This window comes from Falco naumanni, chromosome 13, assembly GCF_017639655.2.
Source record: "Falco naumanni isolate bFalNau1 chromosome 13, bFalNau1.pat, whole genome shotgun sequence".
Classification (NCBI taxonomy): Eukaryota; Metazoa; Chordata; class Aves; order Falconiformes; family Falconidae; genus Falco; species Falco naumanni.
Window position 1 is genome coordinate 9,536,564 of NC_054066.1, and position 25,783 is coordinate 9,562,346.

Sequence of the window (25,783 nt, forward strand, 5' to 3'; positions counted from 1 at the left end):
CTAAGATGCACTTCTCGCAAACAATGCCAGCAAATTCCCCAGAATACAACCCAAAAGCACTGCTCATACCTAAAGAACTAAAGAGCCACATTAATAACAAATTTTTTTTTATCAAATGTTGGAAAGCACAAGCACAGATAGCAAAAACAATAAAGTCATTTACAGATTTTCAGTGTTCGTAGCTCATTTCTATTAGCAAAACAGGGATAGAGTGTTATTAAAGGAGCTTGGCTCTAACCTGAATTTAGAAATTGCTGCAAGGAAACCAAGGTAGCTTTACATCAGTGTAAGAAAGGTGCAAGATCAAAACCAAGCCTGTGGCAGTGCTCTATCATGACATGATTTCTTTATAATGAAATATAGTGAAAGAAAATTAGTGGCACAAGAATTTTAATGCACCCCAGACACACATTTACAATGATTAAACAGATCAGTACTTGTAAAACCCAAGGGTCCAACTTTACAAACCTTTACTTAAGCAAACAGTTTCACTGAAATCAATGGGATTATTTGCATATGTAAGGACTGATTATCTCCGTTGAGATCTCTAGGTTTAGGCTACACATTTCTGTTTAGATCTTCTAAGCAGCAGAATATACAAAATTGTATGAAGAACAGGAGAACGCCAGCACCTTGGAATTAATTTTCATTTGTATCAGTACAGTTTTCTCCGGCCCTCTGAAGCATTTGATAGACTGGGCATGTTTCAAAATTGGAAGTGTTGGCAAAAATACAAATTTCCTGATGTGAAGAACTGCTACTCATGGATAATAAACAAAATCAATTCTTATTTGCATATTCAATCAGATTTTGGTTTGCATATTAAAGCGTAAGATAGTAGAATTTTCACACGGTAGACTGATCCCACTTACTTATTCATGCATATACGCATCCACTAATCCTTACACATGCCAAAATCAGTCAGAAATACTCTCTTTGCTAGGCATCCATAGCACAAAACACTGTCCCTGCCGCTGTTCTCAACCTTCTCTTTCCGTATAGTGTATGACAGCATTCTCCCACAGCTTTCTCCCAAGACTCTGTTAACAGCCCCTGTTCTCTATTAGTCTTCTTTTCACCAGGCAGAGCAATAGTTTGATTTTTTGAATCATAATTTAAAAGCCATGCTGTCAACTGTATGTGTAAAGAACAAAAACCACTGGACTAGGTTTTCAAAGGAGCTTCAGCATGGACTTGACAATTTTGCTTGTAACTGTCACTGCAAAACTGAACATATCTCCCACTGTTAATATTGAAGTGTTCTGGACTACAACTAAAATTTGTAGATTTAGACTATGCATACCTATTTTTCACCCACATCTAGTAAACAGAAATCACAATATTTACAGAGTCCATTACTATCAAAATAGGCGATATTAATACTGTACCATACACGAGAAGTCTAACGATAAATGATAACCCTGTAAGCTAGCCTCCAAGGTGCTGAATGCCTGCAGCATCTGTGGGACTTGAAGGCAATCAGTGCTGTAAGCGATAACAGGTTTGACGGTCTTGTAACCAGTCTGACAGTCTGGATAACTAATTTGCATACAGAAGAGTGCCATATTTAAATGTATGTAATTTTGTGCATTAAATTAAAAATTCAACTGGAAACCTGTGCTTGAAATCTTAGCTAGCTGCATACAAGAAATGTTTTCATGTAATTAAAGAAATAAAATCATACAAACGATCATCAAAATGAAATTGTGATCTGCTGCAGCAGCCTTTACTAGGGCAAGCACAGGGGGCAGAAAAAAGTAGAACTGCCTAGGGTATCTGAAATAATCAGGTATAAACAGAAATAGTATTTCACTGAATGAAAGGCAAAAATCAGCCAGCACGAAGATGAAAGCCCATATAGGATTTCTAAAGTAATGCCAGCTCTGATCAATTGAAACGTTGTTAGCAGCTGGTTAAGGAGGTATTTATTTAACAATGGGACAGAATCTAATTGACTTTGCAGGAGAGAAGGAGAGCAGGCAGGCGAGCAAGTGAGACTCATCTTTCTGAATCTCGCAGAGCCCTTTTTGGAAGATGGCAGAAGCACAACCCTGCGCTTCCCAAGCACGTATTTTGCCCTCTGTAAACACCCAGGGCCCATTTGTGCCCATGTGCAGGGTCTCCCCTACAAAGGGCCGAGCTACTGGTGGCCCTGGCTCTGTCCCCTCGCAATGCCAGGGCAGCCGTGCTGTTCTGCTTCTGCAGAATGCCTCCCAGCGTCCTCGCAGCATGCTGCAGCACCGCTCTGCTCCCAGCTACCGCAGTCAAACCCTCCTCTGTTTTTCTAGATGTAAAGAATTTAAACTAGCCATACAAATAAGCAGAAAATAAGGGTTTGACCCAGTTATGCATCTTAGGGCTCCCTGCATTCATTTGCTAATGTTAAATGCAATGGAAATCACAGCTTTCCTAAAAAAACAGGCAGAAGAGAGAGGAAAAGAATTTGCATTCAAGCTCCTACCTGCTTGGTTAGTTGTCACAGTGACTGACACAGCTTGGTCCTGGCTTGGATTTTGTTTGGACACTCCATTCACCGCCCAGACTTCAAAGGTGTAGTTAGTGTGTGCCAGGAGGTCGGTAATGGAGACCTTGGTGGTTTTCAAGCCATTCTGCTGGGGGCTGAAGTGCACACCGCTGCCACAGGACCGGCAGCGGCTCAGGTCACCCGCACCGCACCGCTTGCAGACCACGTTGTAGGAGATGTCTTCCCGACCACCTCTGTTCTGGGGTGGGCTCCACTCCAAGTTCACAGACGTCTCATTGACATTGGAAATCAGGTTCTGGGGAGCAGACGGAGGGCCTAGAGAGAAGAAGCTCACATTTTTAGTAACTGCAAGAAGCTTACATAGCACCTTCAGACTGAAGGTCCCGGGTGATACTGAGCATGCACAACTCCCAATTATGTCAAGGACAGCAGAGACCACACAGAATTTTACTTCTGTGTGTTCTTAATAAAGATGAAAAATTAACTGGTAAGTCAAACTTTGATCCCTTCATCTGATGAATTAACAGTATTTTCCAGCTGTAAATGATCTGGAAAGCCCAATATTGCAAATAAACAGGAGTGGAGTTTTTTCCACTTTCACCATTTATACTTCTGATGAAAAACTTAAAAATTACATATTTTACATTCATTTTTCCATGATCTCCTAAGCAAACCATCAATCACACAAATTCCTGCTTCACTTGAGATTTTCAAGGTCCCCCACTAGCTACCAACAGACTCTCATTGAAATTGCTGATCTCCTGGTATTTTTTTCTTAAGAATAGAAGTGCAATATTTTCCAGACAAGTTTATGTCAGATCACATTCAGGGAACACTGAAGCCCATCAAGCACAGAGCTGGACATGACACTTTGGGATGCAGGAAGGAGATCTGAGTAGAAAGCAAGGCACAGAACTAAGGCTCTGAAGGACAGAGAATAAGGGTTACAATAGGAGAATGCCAGAGAATGTGAAAGAATTGGGAAGGAAAATACTATGAAACAGCTGAAAGAAGAGCTGATACAAGAAAACTGGTCAGGAACAAGAGACCATAGAGAAAGCCTGGAAATCAGGCTGAATCAGAGACACAAAGACAGCTGTTGCACCACGGGAACAGGAGACATTAAGACTCAAACACACTGCCAAACAGTTCCCAGCTGGTTCCAGCACAGGGACTATGGAATTTGGGGATGGAGCCAAAGGCAGGCTGGGGAGGACCTCCCTGAGCAGAAGGGCAGAGCTGGGCACAAGGAAGGGGTGGCAGCAGCAAAGCAGAGCCGAGCTCAAGGGACACAGCTCCTCCCGGCACCCTCAGCAACCCGCTGGGACCATAATGGTCAGTTCTGCCCCACTGGGCGAAGTGCCTCCAGCAGTGCCCTGCCTCGCACCGTAACCAACGCAACAGGCAGAAATCTTATTTATATGCTTAAATCTCCACAAGCCCAAAACCAACGAGCAAATTGAAAATGCAAAGAGCTAATCCTCTGACTCTTAATTTAATTTCAATACAGTTCAGGTGAGACACACTTTTCATACCCTTAAATTTAACAAGGACGGTTCAGAGCAACCCAGTGAAACAGATGGGTATTTCATACATCACGAAAAGCTTCACTGCCCAGATAAAGGCAGCCTCTTTGGGGCAGAGCACGAGGGTGCTCTGGCTACACACACACACACAGATACTTTGGGACAGGATATAAGGTCAATACTGTATCGAACAGAAATGAAACAGAGCGAGAACAAAGCTTGCAAAATACAATGATCCAAACCAGAATACAGTACAAATGGAAGTCCTTAATAATTACTCGTAGTTAGAGCTTTAAATACAAACATCATTCCTAGAAAAATACTGGATATTATTTTGTAGAAAGTCACAGATTCAATTTTTGTTCAAGACACAGGAGAGCTTCCGAAAGCTTAAATTCCATCGAAGCAGATTTTGATGGTTGGAAATTAAAGTAAGTTCAACATGATTTCCTGGTAGAAAAGGAAGGGAAAGAGAAAGTTCTGGCAAGTTTCCTTCCAGGTTTTCCATTTCTGTTATTTGTCAAACATTTTGAAACTGGAAAAAAAAAACTCAACCAGCACCAACAGTTTCATTAACTGTACAAATAAATCAATCATAGGCTCTCATATTCCAAAGGTACAAACACAGTCATCAGGGTAAGATGGGAACCAAATAAATTATGGTGAAATTCTGCTTAAATTGCAAAGAGACTCAAGTGTAGCAGCAAAGAGGTTATGCCGTTCAGAGGCGACTACGGTGAAGATTATTCTGGCTGCCTCGATTCATCAGGTGCATCTAAAAGCACCTGAGCACGCAGTGGAGGAAAAGGTTTTGAAGGCTAAATCACATCCTTCGGTCTGTGCTTGAAGCTGCCAGGATGTAATACATGTTTAAGAGGAGACAGGACTTTTTATTTTAGGAGAGGCAGGTAGGTTAAGAAAAGAGTCTTAAATTACATAGAGGTCAAATGTATCTACTTATCTTCAGTATCTATATGAAAGGACTCTGCTGCAGGAGTAGCTGAGCAAGGTTTGTTTCTCTGTGCTTGCTTCAGAAATAGGAAATTAATATACTCATTTTGAAAAGAGGGAAATCCTCCCTTCCTGCCAAACTCCTGAAATAGTCTCTGAGTTAATCAGGGCTGACAGGTAGAATTACTGCAAGAAGAGAGAACCTGGGCCAGCCTCTGCGATGGGGAGCCCTCCTGCCTGCTGCACCACCGGCTGCCATTCATGACTTTTATTTATACACTGGCAGTGTTTAGGAATCCTAAGGACAAAACCCTTTTACTCAATGACCAGTTACCAAACACAGTAAGAGATGTTTCCTGCTCCAAAAATACTTAGAAACTAACAGAGAAAGAAAAGGAAAATAAACTAGTTTTAATCTGTGTTTGTCATGTGGAAACTGAGATAGAGGGAGATGCAGTGAGACGACAAGGGCACACAAGACGTGTCCTGCACATCTGGGCATCAGTCACAACTCTTCCAAGTCTCAGCCCCGCGCCTCTGCCCCATAACCAGCTCTTCTTCCTTGCTTTTGCCAGGGAAAAAAAAGCTGGGCTTGCCAGCTCCCCTGGGCTGGAGAAAGGAGTTTCTGCTTAGCCTGCAAACACACAAACCTCCTTTTCAAAAATACACTCCGAGTGCAACGAGGTGGAAGAAACTCCTGAAATCATGCTCGAGTGGCAGTGCGAAAACTGCTGAGCAGGAGCCGATCTAAACCCCTTCTACCCCAAAACTCCCCAAACTGCCCCACGCCAGGGCTCTCTCTTCAGGGCAGGCAGGTGCACAAGGTGACAACATTCAGGAGAGCAAACAAAAGCCTCTGGAGGAAACCAACAGCCTCAGCAGACTGCAAACCTAAGTCCATGCTGTGCAGCAAAGGTCTGACCTCATCAGAGCGGCTGCCGGAGCTGGTGGAAGCTGAGGACGTGTCCTCCCAGAAGCCACTCAGTACCTGGCAGCAGCAAGCCCTACACAGAAACTGCTCCTGTGGGAAATCACAAGAGCTCTACAGTGGAAAAAAAAGCAAAAGGTGTTTTCTTACAGAGCGATCACTTGCTGCAATCACCCAGGCGAGAGCATCGACTCAGAGTGCAGCCAGGAGAGCCAAGATAAGGTGGTGCCAGTGCAAACACCTCCCCTCCCTGAGCAACGCCCGGCTCTGCCAGGTTGCCCTCATTTCAGGGGGATATTCCCAAAGGAAAGTACTCCCCGCGAGGAAGGTTCATACTGCCATAGTTACAGTCTGAAAGATGTGCCTTTTAGCTCAGATATAGCAGCCAGTTTGGGGTTAAACTCTGACTTACTCTGATGTCCATTAAGATATTTTCCAAGGCTCTAGGTCCAGTTTCACATGGGAAAATGTGCCAGAATGAATCAAGCTCCTCAGAAGCAAAAAGTCAGTAATTAGTATGTGGGACAGGGCATTGCAGTGTCTAAACAGAGACGCAGTGAAGCGGAAAACCTGGGAAGCAGATGCTTGCAGGTCACAGAGATGAGTGCACCACCTCCAGAATGAAAAGGAAGATGCGGGGGAGTCTCCAAATGGTGGGCTGACGTTACAGTGAGGGGAAAAGCAATTTCTTTTCTTTCTGGAGCCTAATCATCAATGGAGCTGTTGGCACTGGGAGTGGGGAATAGTTTCAGATTGATGGGCCTGGTTTCAGATGTTGAAACACAGGGCGTATCTGCTCCTTCAATGGTGATCAGGATTTGCTTTGTTTCTGACAACAGAGCCACTGCCGCTAGATAAGATGAAAACCCTTTCAGGGCCCTGGCAGGCAGAAAGTGCCAGCACAGTTCCCAGACAAACTCAGCTAGAAGGATCCCGCAGGAACAGCGCCCTGCCAGCCAGACCACTACCCCGACATAAACCTTCTGGCAGAAAAATCTAGCTATGGGGCAGATGAGAGGGGAGACAGGCAGCTATGCCTCAAACTGGTGCCAGCGCCTGCGATTTTGTCCTAAGTCCCATAATTTACAGCGCTTTTCTTAAAACTGCTGCTGATGAAAGCATGCCATAGCATGAGCCATTTGGCATTCTGGAAGCATGGAGTTAAGACCGCCACACTGCCCAGAAGGTCTTAAAAAAAGTGACAGTTCCTACAGGGGAAAAAAAATACATTAGAGACTTTTTATTTTGACAAACAACTAATTTTAAAATTCATTTGATGATGTTAGGAAGGCAGGTGCTCTCACTTTCCGTGCCCAAGCCAACAGAACCTGAGGGATGGAGCCACAGAGCTGCTCCCACTTTTCCCATCAGGGACTGCAAAGAGGGCACGGTTTGTTCATGGGGCCTCAAAGCCGGATCCCCCACCCAGCCCATTTACCAGCACCGTGAGCAGACACGGGGGGAGCTCCTCTATGGGAGCGCAGGGAACGGAAGTTTTTAATTTTATTCCTTCCTGGGGCTCCATAAATCTTGCTTCACAATAAACCCATCAAAATCAACTGAGCCATGAAACAAATGGAAAGGCCCTGGGTGGAGCAGTTCATGGTGTGTGTCAGGGCTCCGGGAAACACCGAAGAGTCTGTTTAGCAACAAATAATCTTTGTCAAGCTAATCTTGCTATCTTCCTCAACCCTCCTATTAGATTTACTTAAATTATTGGGCAATGCCGATTGTTTGGCTTTCTCTTGCTGCAATAAGCTATGGCCTTTATATCTACCCGTTTCTTTCCCCCACAGACAGACAGATCCGTCTGTCTTGAGGACAATGTTGTATCCCACATCCAATGACTATTCAGAAAAACAGAGCTTTTAAGGGGTTAAAAGGATGAGTATTACCCGTACTAAAAGGAGTGATGTATTTTAGCACTCTCACTACAACCTCATGCTGCATTTTAACTTTTCATCCATCAATACTTCTGTCTCTGCCTTCCCACAGAACACTCTGGTTCCTCTCCAGTCAGCTCCTGCACATGCCACTGCAAGACTTGCAAAAGCCTGATAAAAGCCATGACGAGCACATGTATCAACACCTGAGGAGCTCCCTCCTACCTTCCAGACCACAGGACAACTCCGTGTGCTACATGACCTGTGTGCCACATTAATACATGTGCCAGCTCCCTGTGGATTCCAGGTCTCCATGAGCATAGTTAGGGAGCCTCTGTGATTCATACCAGGGATGGAGCCTGGTCCAAGCACAGAAGTGACTCACAGCTTCCACAGCGAAGACCCAGTAATGAACTTGCTATCCAGGATGGAACTAGCACCAGTGGGGTGCAGATGGCATGGGGTCAGGGCTGTGAAGCGAAGCAGGCTGCAGACCAGCACCGGGCATAATGACATTTCAGTAAGCTCTTTATTTGCAAGGTATGTACTTTGCATTTAAATCAGCTGCCCTACGCACTGAGGGACCATCAGAGGTTGTTGGCTCAACCATCAACAGGTTATTTGCCTGTTTTTTGGGTACCATCCTGCTGAGGAAGTTATCCCAAAGCCCCTTTCTTCCTGCCATCAAAGGATAACAGTACAAGTGCAGGAGGTTCAGCCTAGTGGGGCACTGGTAATAATCGTTCAGCCGAGGAAAAAGAAAGTCTGCCTTTAACTCTGAATGATTTCAAAGGCAAATAGCATAAAGACAATTAGCTGCAACTGAGTGAATATTCCTACTGCCCTCAGGGATCGGTCTCACCCAGCCCTTCATGCACGCCAAGGGGAAAGCACAGGCGCCAGGACCCTCGGTGTGCCCACAACGGGGTCTAACCAGGGTGCGCCAAGACGGTGCGCCAGGACCGCGAGTTCAGCACCACCACGAAGCCACGAGTCCAAAGGAGAGAGCCTCTTCCCTGACAAATTCCGCATACCACGAACCCATCTCAAAGAACGTGCTGGAGCTGGGCTCCTGGAGCTGGAGGGACTCGAGCGAGACAGGCAGACAGGCAGGATTTGTCAGGCGTGCAGACAGATTCCAACCCAGTCAGCCGACCCTTTCTCCCTACAGCTGTAAACCTGACCGATCTACGCAACTGAAAAATACCTGTGGAAACTAACCCTGGGATCTGAAGGTAGAACTGCCAGTGCACCATGCTGAAGAACTGTATTTAAATGGTTATGACAAAGGTTTTAATAAGCCTGGTTTTACATCTTCCTTTTTTATTCCTGATCTGCCCAGCAAGGTGCTTCTCTAAAAGTCTCTGTGGGTGTACGCAGTCAATTCAATTACAGCTCTCTACAACTGGACCAGACAGACTTGTTTGACGTAAAGAATACTGTCTTCACTAAACCAGTTAATTTAGTTCAGCAACAGTGCATGGTTAGGAGGCGTGGATTAAAGGGCAGTGAAAGGAGAAGAGAAAGAAATGTTTCCCAGCAAAACAGCTCCTGAGTGACTCTGCCCCATAAAATGACAAGAAATAAGGAGGAATTTGCAGCTTGGCTCTGTGCTGCCTCAGAATGATAGGATGCCAAAATCCCACTTTTAGACAACTAGCAGCTCCAAACTTTAGGCAAACAGCTTTTATTCACCAAAACTACAGGCAAGTAACAAAAAACAAAAAAAAAAAATCCTTTTTCCTTTTTTTCAGAGGTCCCATGGAAAAAAGCACCAAAGCTAAAGTTGTGGGCTTTGGTTTGGCCAATTTTATCAGACCCAAGTAGCCACAAGATACTGTTTTCTTCAACAGAAAAGCAAAACCACCACAAAGCAAACCAAAAAGCACCTCAGCACAGGGTTCTGACACTTACTGTCTTTAAAGTTAATTTAGCACTTACAAGAAACCCGCTCTGATGGCACCCAAAATAAAGCTCTTAAGCCACGAACAGCCATCTGCCCGCACTCTGCCACAGCCTGTCCCCTGGCAGAGGGCTCCTTACCAGCAGCCTCTTTCTTCGTGCCAGCTTCGTTCTCGACCACTAACACTGGTAGTGGATTATTTTGGCAGCGACATTACCCATGAAGGACTAAACTGATATTATCAGTATCTGGACTGTAACCACATCTGTTTACTACTAACCTATGGTACGGTTAATATTTATTACCATGCAAGATCTACCTGTGGGAGGAGATCTATTAAAAATGCAAGCTGAAACCCACACTCTCCATGGAAGTGCAAATGGAGATATTCCAAACATACAACCTCAAGAAGGCAAGCCTTCGTTAGGAGCACCCAGCCAGTCACCAGATCAGTGCATTTAAAATGCACCTTCCTTTAAAAGCAATATGCTTTCAAAAGGTATGTACGTGACTAAGTAACAAGCACGATGAAGCTTTTGAGCCCTGGAAGGAGAAAATTATTTTAAAAATAATATACTCAATCTGTGTGTGCACGTGTGTAAAAGCACATTTCTCTATCAGGTAACAGATGTGTCTGCAGCCAGGGCAATGGATAATTATTTTCAAGTGGGTTGTCACCCTGCATTCAGTCTGTGTTCGCCTGACAGTGTGAAATCGGAAGGAAGCTTCATTGGCAATTCCCACCAGACATCAGGAAACCTGAAGCATGTAGGAAAGACTTTAATCTTCTTTAACGATTCCTGCACTCTCCTCGAGGAAAATATCACCTCTCTTTGAGGCAGAAAAAGTAGACCTTAGCTTAATAAGGATTAAAAATTATTCCAACAAACAGCAAAAATTACACAAGAACCTGCTGCAGTTTGAAGCTTTCTAACTTAACCCCTGAACTGAGAAAATCCTATAAACATACTGTTAAATGCAGCGGAGCACCAGCTTTGCTAATCAAAGTCAATCAGGGAGACCAGCAGGCTTCAATGGGCTTTGGACCAGGACTGACAAAAGGATCCTCTTTATGAGCCTGCTCCGGAGACACTGACCCTCTTCATCTCTGGTGATTTCAAAGGGAACTCAGGGTATTCAGAAATCTTGAACTAATTTGCTACATAATAAACAAGATTCATGCAACAGGGAAGGTTGCTATGACTCACCGTCATTTAAAAAGAGCCTAGTATGAACCAGCCTGTTTTGAATCGGCAACTTGGCCTTGGCCATACTACAGAGGAGCATTTAAGTCTTTGATAAGTTACAGGAGCAGCAGGCACCTGGAAGTAAGCATCCAACGGTCTAATAGCAAGAAAACCTAACTAGAAATGCACTATCAGGAGCTGTGAAAAGCTTACCACACCTGCTATCCAAGATCTGAAAGCCAGGTTTTGTGCACAACGCAGCAAGAATACAGCGAACAAATAAAGAGGTTTAAAACAAGAAAAGATCCATGCAATGAAAAGCTCCAAATATCTTCGGAGCATACCTACAAAGCACCATGGAATGTCTTTCAAGTGCATCGAGCACCTTTGAGGGGCTAGCTCAGGCACGAAGAGGCAGTACGACTCTGCTAAGGCTCTTAAGTTGCGTTGCCAGCACCCCCACCGTGACCGTGCCGCTGCTCTCTCAACAAAGCCTCCCGATGCCGTTATGGTACAAATAGCCTTTAACAATTCTAATCAATACTCTTTAACTTGATCATGATCCTAAAATTCATCTCCCTGGAGGCAGGGCTGAGTGTGAAAACAGAGTTTGCTATTTTCAGAGCGGATGCAAAGAAAGTAATTATTAAATAATCAATGTCTATAAACTCTTTAAGTTCCCTCACTAAAATGCCTGGCAAAGCAGTGCCATGCACAGCCTCCAAGAAGAAGTACTTTGGCCCCCTCTCCATCTCATAAAGCTTCATTAAACCTGTACAACTGTGGAGCTGTCAATAACGTTTCGGCACGTGAGCTGCGAAGCCCTTCAGATAAGCTTTTGTTGTTGATCTTTAACCATCTGAAAGACAAGTTATAATGCAGAGTAAACACCTGGGCTGTGTAAGTTTAGGCTTAGAAATAAAGCCCACACTTCCCTGTGACAGTTGTATATGTTGCTGCCACTAATTGCTTCTTTCAGCAGTTGTGGACAGGTCTCCTGTTGCTGTGGGCTAATTTACACAAACACTGACAGTTCGGACAACCCTCACTTCTTGTGTGCCTGGCTATTCCTGACCATTTATCATTATAGATTATGTGTTTGTACAACTGGTGAGACCAAAGTCAACAGCCTGCAAGATGCGGCAGCCACTTGAAATATCAGTCATCTGCTCTGTTTTCACCGCCCTTCTTTACGTGCACGGTTAGCACTACAACTGGGTTTTAATAAGGCAACTGATTTGGTAAACAATTCTTAATTTATTTACTCAGGCAAGACTCCTTTGACTTGAGTGGGAGTTCTGCCAAGCTAGGGATCCTGGACCAGCGCCAATGATACAATGCCCATTTTACTGGCACGTACAGTTTCCTATTTACTTGCCAAAAGAACCCTGGTTACCAGCTTCACAAAAGGCTTTGTTCCTTTCACCTGGCAAACAATCCAATCAATATTTCCTCTTCCCTCCAAGGCTAAGGGAGTGAAGCGAAGAGGTGCAGTTACCACTGGCAGAGGTGGGGGAAAACTGATGCTTGCAGGTGCCACCCCTGTGGGCTCTGGGTTTCTCTTCCAAAAACCACCGTGTTAAGAACATTTCACATTGCCACCTATGCTAAGACACATTATTGCATCTACTCTAACACACTGTGCTGCGGACAACACCACCTGTGTTCACTCACTCTTTCAAGATAAAAAGAATTCCACTGTGGATTCCAGAAAAGTTATCTGACAGTCTGACAGGAAAGAAATCCAACCAAAAAATAATTTGTTCTGTCATTGGCCCAACTGCTGAATTTCTTACTCTGTTAGCCCTCTAATTTACTTCAACAACTCTACAGAACTGGGTCCTGACTAACCAAATCAAAGCCCCTCTTAATTGAGCAGATGACTCTGTTAATTTAAAGCTCTGGCCAGAAAATCAGAAGACAGCTAATAAACGTTCTGCTGTATTTAAAGGAGCGATGATTTTAAGTCTACTGATTATAAACACACATTGTCAAATTACTCCCTTCTCTTCAAGCCATAACCACTCCCCTTCTTATTCGATGTTTTCTCAATTCATTCAGCCCGTCACCGCAGACAAGGGGAGACAGCCTTCTCCTTTGAGATTCCCATCACTCACAATCCCTTTCTCTCGGTCTGGCAGCAATGCAGCAATGGATGGTCTATTTTCCCAGCCTACGTGGAGAAGAAAAATCACTCTCTCCATACTGCCTGCCCACTGTTCCCTCTGCTCTTGCAACTGCCATACTGCACCTTAAAAGACATTTTGATGTACTGTGTACATAATGAACCTTATATGATGTTTTAAGAACAAAATTTCCTTAAGGTACGGACATATATAAAGAAGTGGAAGAATTATTATGTCGTAAATTTAACTTCTGAAGATCAGAGGCTGTATTGGCACATACTTCTTATTATACAGAATGGGCTCCAAGAGCAGAGGTTAGACTGAAGCAGTGCCAGGACAAGTGTGCAAACCCTGGGAAGGAAGCATGGCGAAGCCGCCCATGCCATACTAGCCAGCACGACTGCGCATCGTACCCTACTTTCTTGTTCTTCTAAAAGCTAGAACAGTGATAATCGGCGTCTGTCTGGAAATTTGGAAGAGACACAAGTTAAGTTGAAGGAAAAAGAGCACATTTGTTTATTTAGAAGTCTAAACAATCATAATAAACATATGTTCAAATAATCAGCTCCTGTGTAATTACTCATTTGCAAGAACAGTTATTAGGTAGGTAAATTCACTCTTTTTTGAAAATGCAGGTCAAATATTTATCTCTGAGATGTATTAAATGCAACACAAGATTCCGTTAAGGGCTTATATTAGACTGCAACATTTACAAAATTGAAGTGTTTAGACCTTTCAGACCTTTTTTAAAGCCCTGACCTTGGAAACAAGTAAGGACAGTGTTATTTTAATGTGCATTCAAATTTTAACAACACAGTCACACAGCTCTAGTGGAATCCACACTGAGTTTCCACTGTAGATTGCTCATCATTTCATTATGGTTCATTATGCTGATAACTGTCAGAAAGCATTAGAAGCAGGAGACTTGAGTAATAGCACTGAAATGGTAATTTAAAAACAATATACTTTCTGGAGGAAATACAGCAGTGCGCTAAATTCAATTAGAAGAGGCAAATGTAAAGACAAGTAAGTGATGTTTGCTGTTTGAAGTCAGGCTCTTCGATTTCTTGATAACCTAAACTGGAGAAAGCCCTTTTAAAGCAGGCACTTTTCTCTTGCATCTCACTAAATTTGCTCTCATTATCTCCAAGCTTCTCCGGTATAAACTGCCTTAAATGCAACCGTTTTAGAAATATTTCAGGCCACGCCAAAATATCAATCAATCAGTCACTGTTTGGGTGGCACAACAGACTAAATTATTCAGGGTCATTTACCAAGACAGATTTCAGGCCGGACACTCTATGCCGGTAATCTCTCTTTTGTAATGGGCTCCCAATTAAAAATCATTAATAATCTGAATCAAACAGACAATATAAACAATACAAAACCGTCCCGTTCTCATTCATAATGTGAGCATTGTTTGTTAAGAAACAGTTAGAGAACTCAACTCATTAACAGGGGGGACACAAGACCAATGCCCATTAACTTGGGTGAGAACTGCACCTGCCTGCACCAGGCTGCAATCCAGAGAGTATCTGCTTATGCAGAAGGAAATTCACGGATGAGGACCATGATTGAGACTGATTGCTTTCCAGCCTCAAGGATTTGTGTGTTGGTACGGCAATTTATTCTCCATTAGATTTCTAACCTTATGAAAATCCCACCCTCTTAGCAAGAGCTGAAATGTAATGAGGGTCTGAATAGCTGCCTTAACATTATTTTTGCAATACTTCCAAAAGGGAAAGGCATCCGTGTTTACCACAGTTTGTGCTCAAGCTTATTACAGGTCAATCATATCATCTCCATGCCAAAGCACACGGCTGACAAGCCCACCATGCTTCAGAGCTGAAAGTCTAAATTCCCAAGTCAGGTCAAAGCAGCAGATCCAGGGCGGCTCTGCTCCTCAGTGGTGACAGACACACTGATGATTATCCCCATGAGACAAGCTGGAGGGAACAGATGCATCAGTAAACATGTGTATGTCAGGGTGTCTATGCCTGGCCTTCCAACACAGCCCAGCCCACCCCACCACCTCCCACGCTCATGGCCCACCACATTCTGCTCCTACTTGTACAAGCTTCAAGCCAGATGTAACAACTCACTCTAGCAGAGCTAAAACAGCAGAATGCTAAAACCGGAGTTTGAGTTATTTGTTTAGATAGGATGCCTGGCTTACCTGAAGGCTAGGCACAGTTTTTACAACTCAGCAATGGATGGAGATGTCAGAGTGGTGTCATGGAATGAGAAAACTCTCGAGACCCACTCCTGAGCAGTGCATCAGGAAGCAGGTATTTCTTTTATTACTTACCACAGGAATTGTGAGAAAGGAAAAGGAAGAGGAATTCTCTAATTCCCTTTCATCCACTAGCATCATCAGGCTAATGGAAGGTTGTAACAGGCTTCCTCTCTCAGCCTAGAAGGTGAGATAAGTGACGAGGCCAGCCAGTTTATTACTGAGGAAAATCAATAGCCAAGGGTGAAAGCTTTACAAAAACACATCCTAAGAAGGCTGAAGTTCTTCATCTTAAAAAGTGTTTAGAAATAATAAAGAAAGGATCAATCCACAGTCCATTCCAGGTGTTCTCTCCAAATTACCCAACGTTACTTTTATTCACCTGGTCTAATAGTTCTCCAAGTGAACAGAAACCTGATTTTACAAGCCAGTGGAGCAGAGTCTATCTTTTTGCTAGAAGAAGAGATCTCATATACTGTGTTTTATTTCTTCATTAGTGCCCCGTCACACTGAGCGATTACTAAATGCAGGCCTGAATAAGAATACCAGGGTTAAAGAGAGCATAATGAACAAAGAAGGTGCCTGATTATTATGGCTGTCAACACAAGGGAATTGGGTTTGTCACCTGGTTTAACCAACTGGTAAGAACTGATTAGAGCCTGAATCCATCTGAAAGAACCTTTGATGTTTACGGTCCCCTCTGTCTCCACATCTTGTCAGGAAAGGCAGGCAAACAGGGAGCTTCCCCCGGAGGGGCTGCCTTCAGCCAGGGCCTCTGAACACCTCCTGGTGCTTTCCACCAGTGCGTGGGCAGGTGGCTACCCGGGGTGGGGGGCACAGCAAATGGATGAACCCCCCCCCAAACCCCTTGCACCCCACTCCTTGTGCAGCACAGAGGTGCACCAGGCACGCAGGGCTGCTCTTTGTGCCCGTGCAGGGACGGCCACCGCAGCACCGCTCAAACACCGCTAACGTGGACCTCGCAGAGGGGGTGTCAGCCAGCACAGCAGTCAGCGGGGGAGCAACGGCGCCCCACAAACCAGCTCAGAAATAACCTCTGCATCTTCCTTCACCTTGGGTCACATAAAAAGAAGCTCTTAAGCTACAGGAAAATGCAAAGCTATGAAATGGGACCTCCAGAGACAGGCCTGTTTTCCAAGACCAGCTGTCCATGGGATTGCGGCGTTGGCTTGCGTTTGCATGCCGAGTCCGCCTCGTCTGCTGTAGAGATGAAGGCCGAGGCCAGCACCATGGCCCTTGCCTTCTCTTCTTCCCTTTTCATATTTTCAGGGTAAAAGACCAAGATGTGGGACTTCAACTCTGACTGACCTCCAAAGACAGCAATGGGGACGGGTGCCAGAAGCAGGCCCAAGACTTGACAAAAAAGGGCTAAGCTTGCAGGGGTACGTTTTGCAATACAAGCAAACATAATTTGCTTACAATTCCCCCATCTGGAAGTGTTTTGCTCTCTCCTCATACTTCGCTCACTGCACGTGCCTATTTAAATTCAACCAGTTGATTACTAATTTGATTTCAATTTGGTCAGGATATCATTCACTAGGAACAGGGCTTTATGAGAAACTTTTGCTGGTATAATGTTATTTAGGGTGTTCCTTCGGAACAATAGTTTTATTGTTGCATAAAGATATTTTTCCTATCAAAATGCTCAAGCTTTATGTCTCCTAGTATAGATTATATTATGAAAAGCATGTTCCTACCCACTTCAGCAAGGTTTCACAATACAGTTAGACCTCCATCCCCAGTCAGTGTTTAGCAAGGAATATACAGACCTCTCTGCTTTCCTACTAAGCAAAAGCAGCTGCTCCCGGCTATGCCCAGACCTGCTTAACCACCACCCAGCAAAACTCGCAGCTGAAAAGGAGTACATCACTGAAGAACAGCTGGAATGAAGAGGGAGTGGGGAAGGGATGAGTGCTGGCTTAGTTATGGACATATTTTGTTTCTGCCTTGTAAGGGAGAAATTAAGATTTAAATAAATGTGAGTCATCTCTCCAAAATGAATTTAGAATATATTAAAACATTACAAAAGAAATATCTCAGCCTTCCCTCACTCACAGACACAAACACACTCTATACCTCAATATACAGCTGAACTCCAAAAATCTGGAAGCATTTCCAATAGCTTTCAAGGAAAGCCACACATGGATATCCCCTGGTAAAAGACGTCCCTTTCACTTATTCTTTCAAACTGCTCTGCTCCTATAGAAGTGAAAAATTAAGAACTAGATGACCACAATTCAACACCAGGGCATTCCTGGAATCCCAGGCATTCAACTGTGTGAGCCATTAACCAACACACAGGACAAGGAGCCGCTCCAGCAGCCTCACGGGTGTGCTCTGTGTGCTGCACCTCTTGTTCTCCCTGCTGAAGCCATTTTGGTGGAATTAAAGCAAATTCCATTTACTGTATATGATCTATTTATCTACAAAGGATAAAACAAACCATACTTTGGGTGTTTGTTTCATTAAGGTTTAAGATTCATTATTACCACCTCTTCCAGGGGAGCACTTTTGTGTTCCTAAGGGTCACCAGCTGTATTTTGAGCAAATTAGATACATAATGAAATATATTACCTATTTACCCTAGGTCATACAATTTGAGAAAAGCTTTCACAATTTCTACAAATACCAAAATTTAAAGAGATGAAAGGTGATGTGATCTACCGGACAGGTCCTCAGACTGGAACTTAGACCTGTATTTTATTTTCAGCTCTGTTACTGAGGTGTGCGAGTCACTCCTCTTTTGCAGCTTTGTCTCCTCCCAATCTCCTGCTTTATTTAGTCTGTAAGCTCTTAAGGGTCAGTGCAACCATGTCACCATTAGGAATTCAGGGCTGAGAACTAACACTTTATCTCCCAGAAGCGTGAGCCAAAATGCAAACTGCATCCACAAAGGGCTGTAAGAGCTACTGAATGCTGTGCTGTGGACGACACTTCTTACGGACACAGATCTCCGGGCAATATTTCCTACATACACAATGAAAGAAGATAGGAGAAGAAATGGATGATAAAAGGGGAGGAGACTGTTCAAAGACCAACTTACGAGTGCAGGGCATGGAGGCAGCATCATTTTCAGCTCGGAAAAAGCCCCGATCGCAGGTGCAGGAGGTAGAGCCTTCCCAGATGGAGTAGCTGTGAGGCGGGCATTTGGCACAAGCAACATCTGTCGAGAGAGCCTTGTAGTATCCAATTTTGCAAGCTAGATGGAGGAACAGAAAGGGAGAGTATTACTTGCCCAGGCTGTGATCATAAATTGCTAGCTTACTTATTCAAAATCAAGGCAGGAGACATTTCAAAGAGATCTAATGATGTCCTCTTAGCCCCAGGTGAAGAATTAACAATCATCACACTCTTAATGAGTAATCCCATGTCAGGGGACACTGATTTCTAATTCCAACAAGAGCCATTTTAAAAGCTGGCTTGGAGATGGTAACAAAAAAATAAAATAAAATTATACTCGTCTATTGACACTGCCAGAAAATCAGCTGCCTCTTTGTGCCTGCTGTGGAGTTGCATGTTGCTTAACCCATGTCCGCCTGCACCCACACACACAGACACAGAGCATGACAAAAGGGGTGCAATTGGTTTATTCTATGACCGCTTAAGGAATGGCAGCTGACAGTCAGACACTGCCAATTTTTAAGAGGCAGTGGGACAGGAACCCACTGCGATTGGCATGCCTCACATGCCCGGAAATGGCACGTCTCCCTCCTGGCAAGGCAGCATCCATGTGGCTCCTTCTCCCCAAGGGAGGAAATCAGCAATGCTCTCCACTCCTCAAAGGCAGCGCATAGCAGGAGCTGCACCACTGCCACCAGGTCCCATGGGCAGTTGGCAAGTTTTTGGTGACATCATCTTCATAAATGCAAGACTTACTCAAATGGCTACTTTTACATCACTTGGAAAAAACTCATTAGCATCATTAATAACACATTTTAATACTGGCTAACATGTATGTCATCCTAGAAATTTCTCCCTTGGCTACAGATAAAAGCCCACCTTCACCACTGGCTTTCAGTGCTACAGAGAACAGAGAAAATACCCAGGCATGCAAACATGTAAAAAGGAAAGGTTGTTCTCAGTATTTACTGTGTGACTCACTCTCACATCTTGTCATTTATCACCTACGTTACCTTTAGGGTTCCCCTGCTACACACAGGCTCCAGTATGCAGGGCACAGGCCCCCGCACAGCCGGGGCTTGCTGTTTCTGTTTTACCCTTCCCTTGGTCCCCCTCGCGCTTTCCCTCCTTCTCTTACAAAGCCCTCCAATGGGAAATGGAGAGGGATTTTAGTGACACATTTATAAAATGGCAAGCCGCTTCACTCTTATTAACCAAAGCCATTTATGGAATTTCCTTAACGACTCCTAACTTTATGACGTGCCCTGTGCCATCTGTAAGAGTGCTGGGAGATCAGCCCGCTTCCGCTCGCCGTGGCTGTCACCGGGCCAGAGGACCTTATAAAAACACATCGCCCAAGCGACGAAGATTTATGCTTCCAGAGTTTACATGCATCACATTATTAGATAAGGTTCAACTTGCAAGGTGCTTTTTTGGCCACGCTTCAAACGGCCTTGGGGTTTCAATTAAAATCAGAAACCACAGCTTTGGCAGGGAAGAATCACGGGGGTCAAACCCAGCCTCCCCACATCAGAGACAATTAGTCCCTGAACACAAATACAAACCCACTAGGTACCGCCGATCAGCCAGGCAGTTGCAGTACACAAAGGCAGCTCATGTAAAACAGCTTATTCTGCTTGTGATGTGAATTGCTCAGGGGAAGGAAGAAAAAAAAAATCCAACAAAAAAAAAAAAAAAAGGAAAATTACCTTTCATTTTTTGATATGATTTGCAATATCTGGTGAGTGAGTTGTACTATCGCTACACATCCTCTTGTGCCTGGTTTAACAGCAGCAGCAGTCAAGTGGCAGATGCTGATCTGAGATATTCCTGGTTTTCACTGTCACGGCTCAGATCAGAAATACACCTAAGCCTGTATATGACCAGGACAGACACCGACAGGCAGAATCTTGCTGCCATGTATAAAGGCAAGGCATGGAAAAACAGAATACAAGACCAGACTGACTGCTCTTATCCACAGAATTCTTTCTATTAGTCAAGGTTTTTAAAATAAAACATGTAAACTCTAAGATTACTGTTAATATGAACAACATTGTTCACAGACTTTATTAAGCAAAGAGCCAACCTCAGCACCTTCCTAGTATTGAAATACTTAGATGATAAACAGTCAAGTACAAGGCTGAAGATCCTGCTCGGGCTGTAATATGCTGTTGGAAAGGTAGGAAAACGTGATGGGTAAAGATTTTTGCGACGATTCCGCTTCCTCACTGTCTTCTCAGATCAGTGGTTTTAAAGGGAATAGATGGATACAGTTGGTACTGCAAGGTCAACAGTCTGTAACGGAAGGATTTTTTTCCCCCTCGTTTCATGCACCATATTTTGTTTTCTACTATATTAAGCCAAGATCATTAATATTTCAAGACCTGAAGAAAGCTCTCCAAACACAGTGGCTGCTCCTAAAAAGCACACACAGCCATTTTGCTTTAAAAATCACCTACTCCTGAACACTTAGTTTTCTTCATTTTACTGTGCTCATCAGAGTTTCACCACGTTTCAGCACATGACATAAAAGGACATTAGAGCGTGTGTTGCATTAAACCAGTAGTTCTTTGCCCCTAAGAGCTCCATGATACCATCACTTAAAAACTCGAATCTAATCCTGTAAAAGCTGGAAGTACTGCTGACACACCTATTACAACCAGCTCCTGTTAAGGCTAAGGATGGGCTTTTTTTGAAGGTTAATGATTTAGTAGGCAAACAAGAAGCCTGTACACAACCCATTCCCTGAAAGTCTTTATTGCTTGCTCATGACAATTCTTCATGCAGCTGCTTTTCTAGGAAGGATTTGCTGGGCGAGACCCAGGATGAATGGAGTTCTTACACAGTTTTCGAAAGATACCATTGTAAAAAGATTAGTTCACATGTGCAATGCAAACTTTGAATTCAATTCCTTAGCTTTGCCTTAATTAGTTCTTTCTGTTAGGTTTTGGGTGGGTTTTTTAAGAAAAAAAAAAAAAAAAGAGAGAGAAAAATCTTTTCTCGTATTCAGATCACCCACAAGCATAGCAAGGTTGCAATCATCTGCACTAGATCTAAGGAAAATTGTCAAAATCATTTGCAGCATGAAAAAGCTGTTTTTTCCCCAGAACAAATCACATTGATTTTAAATGGACATCAACCTGAAATACTTATGTTGATATCTTTGAGTTCTAATGTTAAAACCTATTTGATTTCTATTTCTCTTAAAGCGAGAAAGGATTTGGCAAACATTGTTGGTCATTATTATATGCCTTTATGCTTTTTTTTTTTTTTTAATTACCAGTGTGATACATGCTAAAACCACAAAGCCTACTCTGAAGAATTATGGAACTTTAGTAAATCTGGATGTAAATTTTCTTAAGCTGTTTTTCAAACTCTATTTTCTCATTAAAACCTGAATTTCAGACTCATGACTTTCTCACTAAAAAAAAAAGTGAAAAAAACAGAATCTACGAACTCATCCTATAGTGAATGGGATTCTAGTCACATTCTTTTTAGTCACAGCTAAAACAAAATATAGGTATTAAATTGCTTTTAATAATTTTTAAACAAGCTATGTTTTTTTCTGATTTGGGAGGGGGGATCTTTAAAAATATCACGCTTGCAAATTTAAAGTTGTTAAAAAAAAAATCCCCCGGCGCTTGCTCTGAAATTGTTCCTTTATCCTTGCTGAAATGGCAATGAATCTTTCCATCATAGCTTGGAAAAGGTTTGACATGCTTAAGAGTTCTTTAGGAAAAAAAAGAAAAAAAAAAAAGAAAAAGATTAATGTCTTGCAAAGGCTTTTCTGAAGAAACCATCCCAATCTCTTTGTTGACAAGTTCCTGAATCATTAAAAATGCAGTACATATATATATATATATAAAAAAAAAATATTCAGTGCCTGCTCCTCACCCAGGAGGAGGCTGAGTGGGACTCTGAGCGGGTGAGGGACGGGACCCTGGGGCCGGCAGGGCTGGGCACTGTGGGCAGCAGGTGGGATGGGGAAGGTCCAAGCGCTGACAGCCGCTGGGCAGGGGCTCCGGCAGCAGCCCGGGCACCCAGGGCAGCAGAAACAGTCTCTACCTGCTGCCTCAGCCTCTGCCGAAGGGGAGAACTCACAACAGAGGAAAACTCTGTTTTCCCGATTGGGAGCTAATAAAGAGAACAGGGTGGCTAAACAAGCACAGAAACAGAGTTTTGCTCAAGTAAACGTCAGTGAACTTAAAATCTGACAGGGATGTTCTAAAGTGCTGATTTGCAGCAGCAGCTAAAAAGACTGGTGGGATGACAGTCCTGTGCAGGGGAACATGCACAGCAAGGCTGGACTACAGAGCCGTCACCTGTACATCGCTGTGCTGAAGGCTGAGACCTCCAAACAACTTCTGCTTCAGGAACGGGCCCTCAACCAGGACAGCGTCAGCAGCCAAACACAAACCGTGCTCCTGCGGCACCCCTCCTTCCCCAAAGGGACTAGCGCACCACTGATAACATTTACTAGCACATGCAAGTGAATAGTATAGCTAGAAGTCTGTGGAGTTGGCTGAAATTTCAGAATCTATGCATTTAATAGTTTCTATTTGCTGAAGCAGAAAAGTGTATCAGCTACATACTCATGAAAATTTCAAATTTCCTTGAGATTCAATTTTGAATCAAATCTCCTTCCACACACAACAGAAAAGGGGAAAACTTTTTAAGTCAACAATTGTAGCCAACTTTAACAAAAAAAACTGAAATAGTATTCTTGATGAAATGAAGGACAAAGCAAAACATTTCAGAACAAATATTTCAGTATCAGGCTTATAAATTTCAGTGACAAAACAAATTTGTGTTTAAAGACTTGAAAAAATACTTTGGTAGCATACTTCATGTCTTTCATCGCTGGTTACTTTTTCTACAGCTCTTCCCTGTCTGGAAATATTTTAAGCTCATGTTTTAACTACACCCTTAGGAACAAAAGTTACTTTTATTTTCTCCCCTCTAATGTTGTTCTTATTCTTTCAGAGGACGGATTTTCTCTCTCGAATTGTAACAAAACCACATCTGCCACGTAAGTAGGCTGCATCTTCTCAGCTCTCTTTTACTGTTATTACCATTTCTGAACAGATTTTTGTGTGTTAATTATAGAACTCAATTGTTTGGATAGTCTCTTTTGATGAGCTTTCTGCCCCGCACCATGAACCCCTCCGTTATTGTACAGCTGTTTTACTTCCAAATGCTCATCGGGGTTTTCTAATTGTCAAGCTGTCCCAGCGACTAGTTCTTTTGACCTAAAAGTCAAAGAAAGGGAGTCACCCTTGTCTCCCCGACATGAATACCACAGGAGTCCCAGTGGCCCCCCTAATACCTACGAGACAATGCCTTTCCAGATCATTGCCACTACAAGCATAATTGGGTTTTGGGTGAAACGAGAAGATTTTAAATAGGATGAATTAATGAGTTTCTTGTAAAATTAAGTCGTTCTCCTGGTCCAATCTAATTACTCACTGTAATGCCCCGGAGGGTGATAAATAAAGATCCTTAGAAGCCAGGATAAAAAAAGAAGAAGCTTTCTCTTGAGCCTTTCTTAAAAGTCAAGTTGCAGAATTCGATGTGACGTACCAAATGCTGTTTCCAAATAACGTCAGATTCCTTTGATGTTCACATCGTAAGATCTTTGCCTCCTGTTAATGACTGTACAATTGCTACAAATTAAAAAGAGTTCCCTATATTTAACTCATATCTTTTATGAGAAAACCAGTATTTCTAAACATTAAGTGCATATTTCTGCTGCACAAATGACACTAGGAAATACACACACTATCCCACTAGAGAAAGAGCGTAGACTGACATCAGAACACTTTTATTCTGTGACTGGGGACAAACCTGGGAAATTCAAAACAGAAATAAAGGGACCTTGAAGCACAAATATACTATGATGTGAAATCCAAACTGTTTAAGCCACTGAAACTGTGCACGCAGGTATACTTGCAGGTACACATGCAGACCTCCTGTGCAAAGCCACAGCATAAACTGAGTGGCGGAGCTTTTCACACAGCCAGTCTAAACAACCTTAAAAAAAAAAAAAATCTTTGCATTTTTTTTCCCCAGTGTAGCAACCTTGGCTACAAGTCTGCAGCTTGTGCTGTGGTTTGATGGTTTTGTTTTGGTTTTGTTGTTTTTTTTTTTTAATGCTGAGGACTGACCCCGCGATGATGGGAGTGCGGGAGCCCTGGCAGGAGCGGAGGAAAGCACCCGCGCTCCAGACACCCACAGGGATGCTCCTCCGCTGGGGTGAACCCGGCTTCCTCCAGCAGCTCCTGCAGTGGGAACGGCAGTCTGGCAGCCACTCACCGCAGGTGATGTGACCCTGCTGCTGCCGCTCACCTCCCACCCACCTCCCTCCCAGAGCAAGCTGCAAGCAGAATGTGACCCCTCTCCCCACACTGCCCCAGGGGAGCCCGGCCTGTGCGCCATGCGGCTTCCACTGGGCTAGGAGAGGCTCACCTTCCTCTCCACCAGCCGCTCCACTGGGCTAGTGCTGCCAGAGGTAGCAGCTGTGCGGTCCTGCACCGCGCTGTCCCCTCCCAACCTGTGCAGAATGTGACCCTTCCAAGGCTGAAGTCCACATCCTCCAAGGGAGACCCTTATCTGGCTGGATTTTTCCCTAATGTAATAACTAAACGTTAGAAGACAGACATTGGCATGTGGCCTCCAGCCGCACACCACCACAGAGGCAACTCTCCATCAGCCACCTGCACCTGCCCCAGCCACTGCAGGAGGACTCAGCCATGCTGGACCAGGTGGTGGCGGCTCTGCTGCAGATGACTGCTACAGCCCTTTGGGCCATCAGGAAAGGCTTCACCACAGACAGCAGGACAAGGAAGAGGAGGGCAGCATTCCAATGCAGCAGCTGTAGGTATTCACAGCAGGACTCAAACCTTTGGCAATCCAGTGGTGCACTGCCTGATTGCATCCACGCTGAGGTAACGATCACCTCATTGAAAGGTGGCCAGACTTTCTTCTCTGGTTGGTTTGGTGGGGTTTTTTGGCTCCTGAGAGACAAGAAATTCAACTGCCTACTTCAGTTTCAGAAGTTAAAAGAAGTGAGGAGCAAGGAACTTGAGAGATCTTTGGTGTGGAAATGAATCACAATCACCATCCAAGATCTCTTCTTGAATCCTCAGGAGAAAAAAGGATGAGGCACCCACTGCAGACTGCAAGGCGCCCATTGCCACAACCGGTCAAAGACAGCAGGGACCAGCTGTGCACTGACTATGGCCAAAACCCTCTGCACTCTCAGGTACATCCCATCAGGTCCCATGGACTCATACGTGTCCACTTAAGTGCCCCTTAACGCAGTCCTCTCCTGTACCACCACTTCCACAGACTCCTCTGGACCTGGAAGGCCAGGTGGCCAACCTTACCAGTGAAACACAAGGCAAAAAAGCCTTTAGTACCT

General features: G+C 43.9%; 1 protein-coding gene across 1 annotated transcript in view; it reads right to left on the minus strand.

Annotated features, from left to right (window-relative positions):
• Window positions 1-25,783, minus strand: part of EPHA4 (EPH receptor A4) — a 107,104-nt gene that overhangs the window by 46,018 nt on the left and 35,303 nt on the right. The window contains exons 4-5 of the mRNA XM_040613674.1: window positions 18,287-18,442; window positions 2,462-2,800 (exon numbers count right to left, since the gene is read on the minus strand). Of these exons, the coding sequence (XP_040469608.1) occupies window positions 2,462-2,800; window positions 18,287-18,442 (495 nt within the window). The remainder of the gene's footprint in view (window positions 1-2,461; window positions 2,801-18,286; window positions 18,443-25,783) is intronic.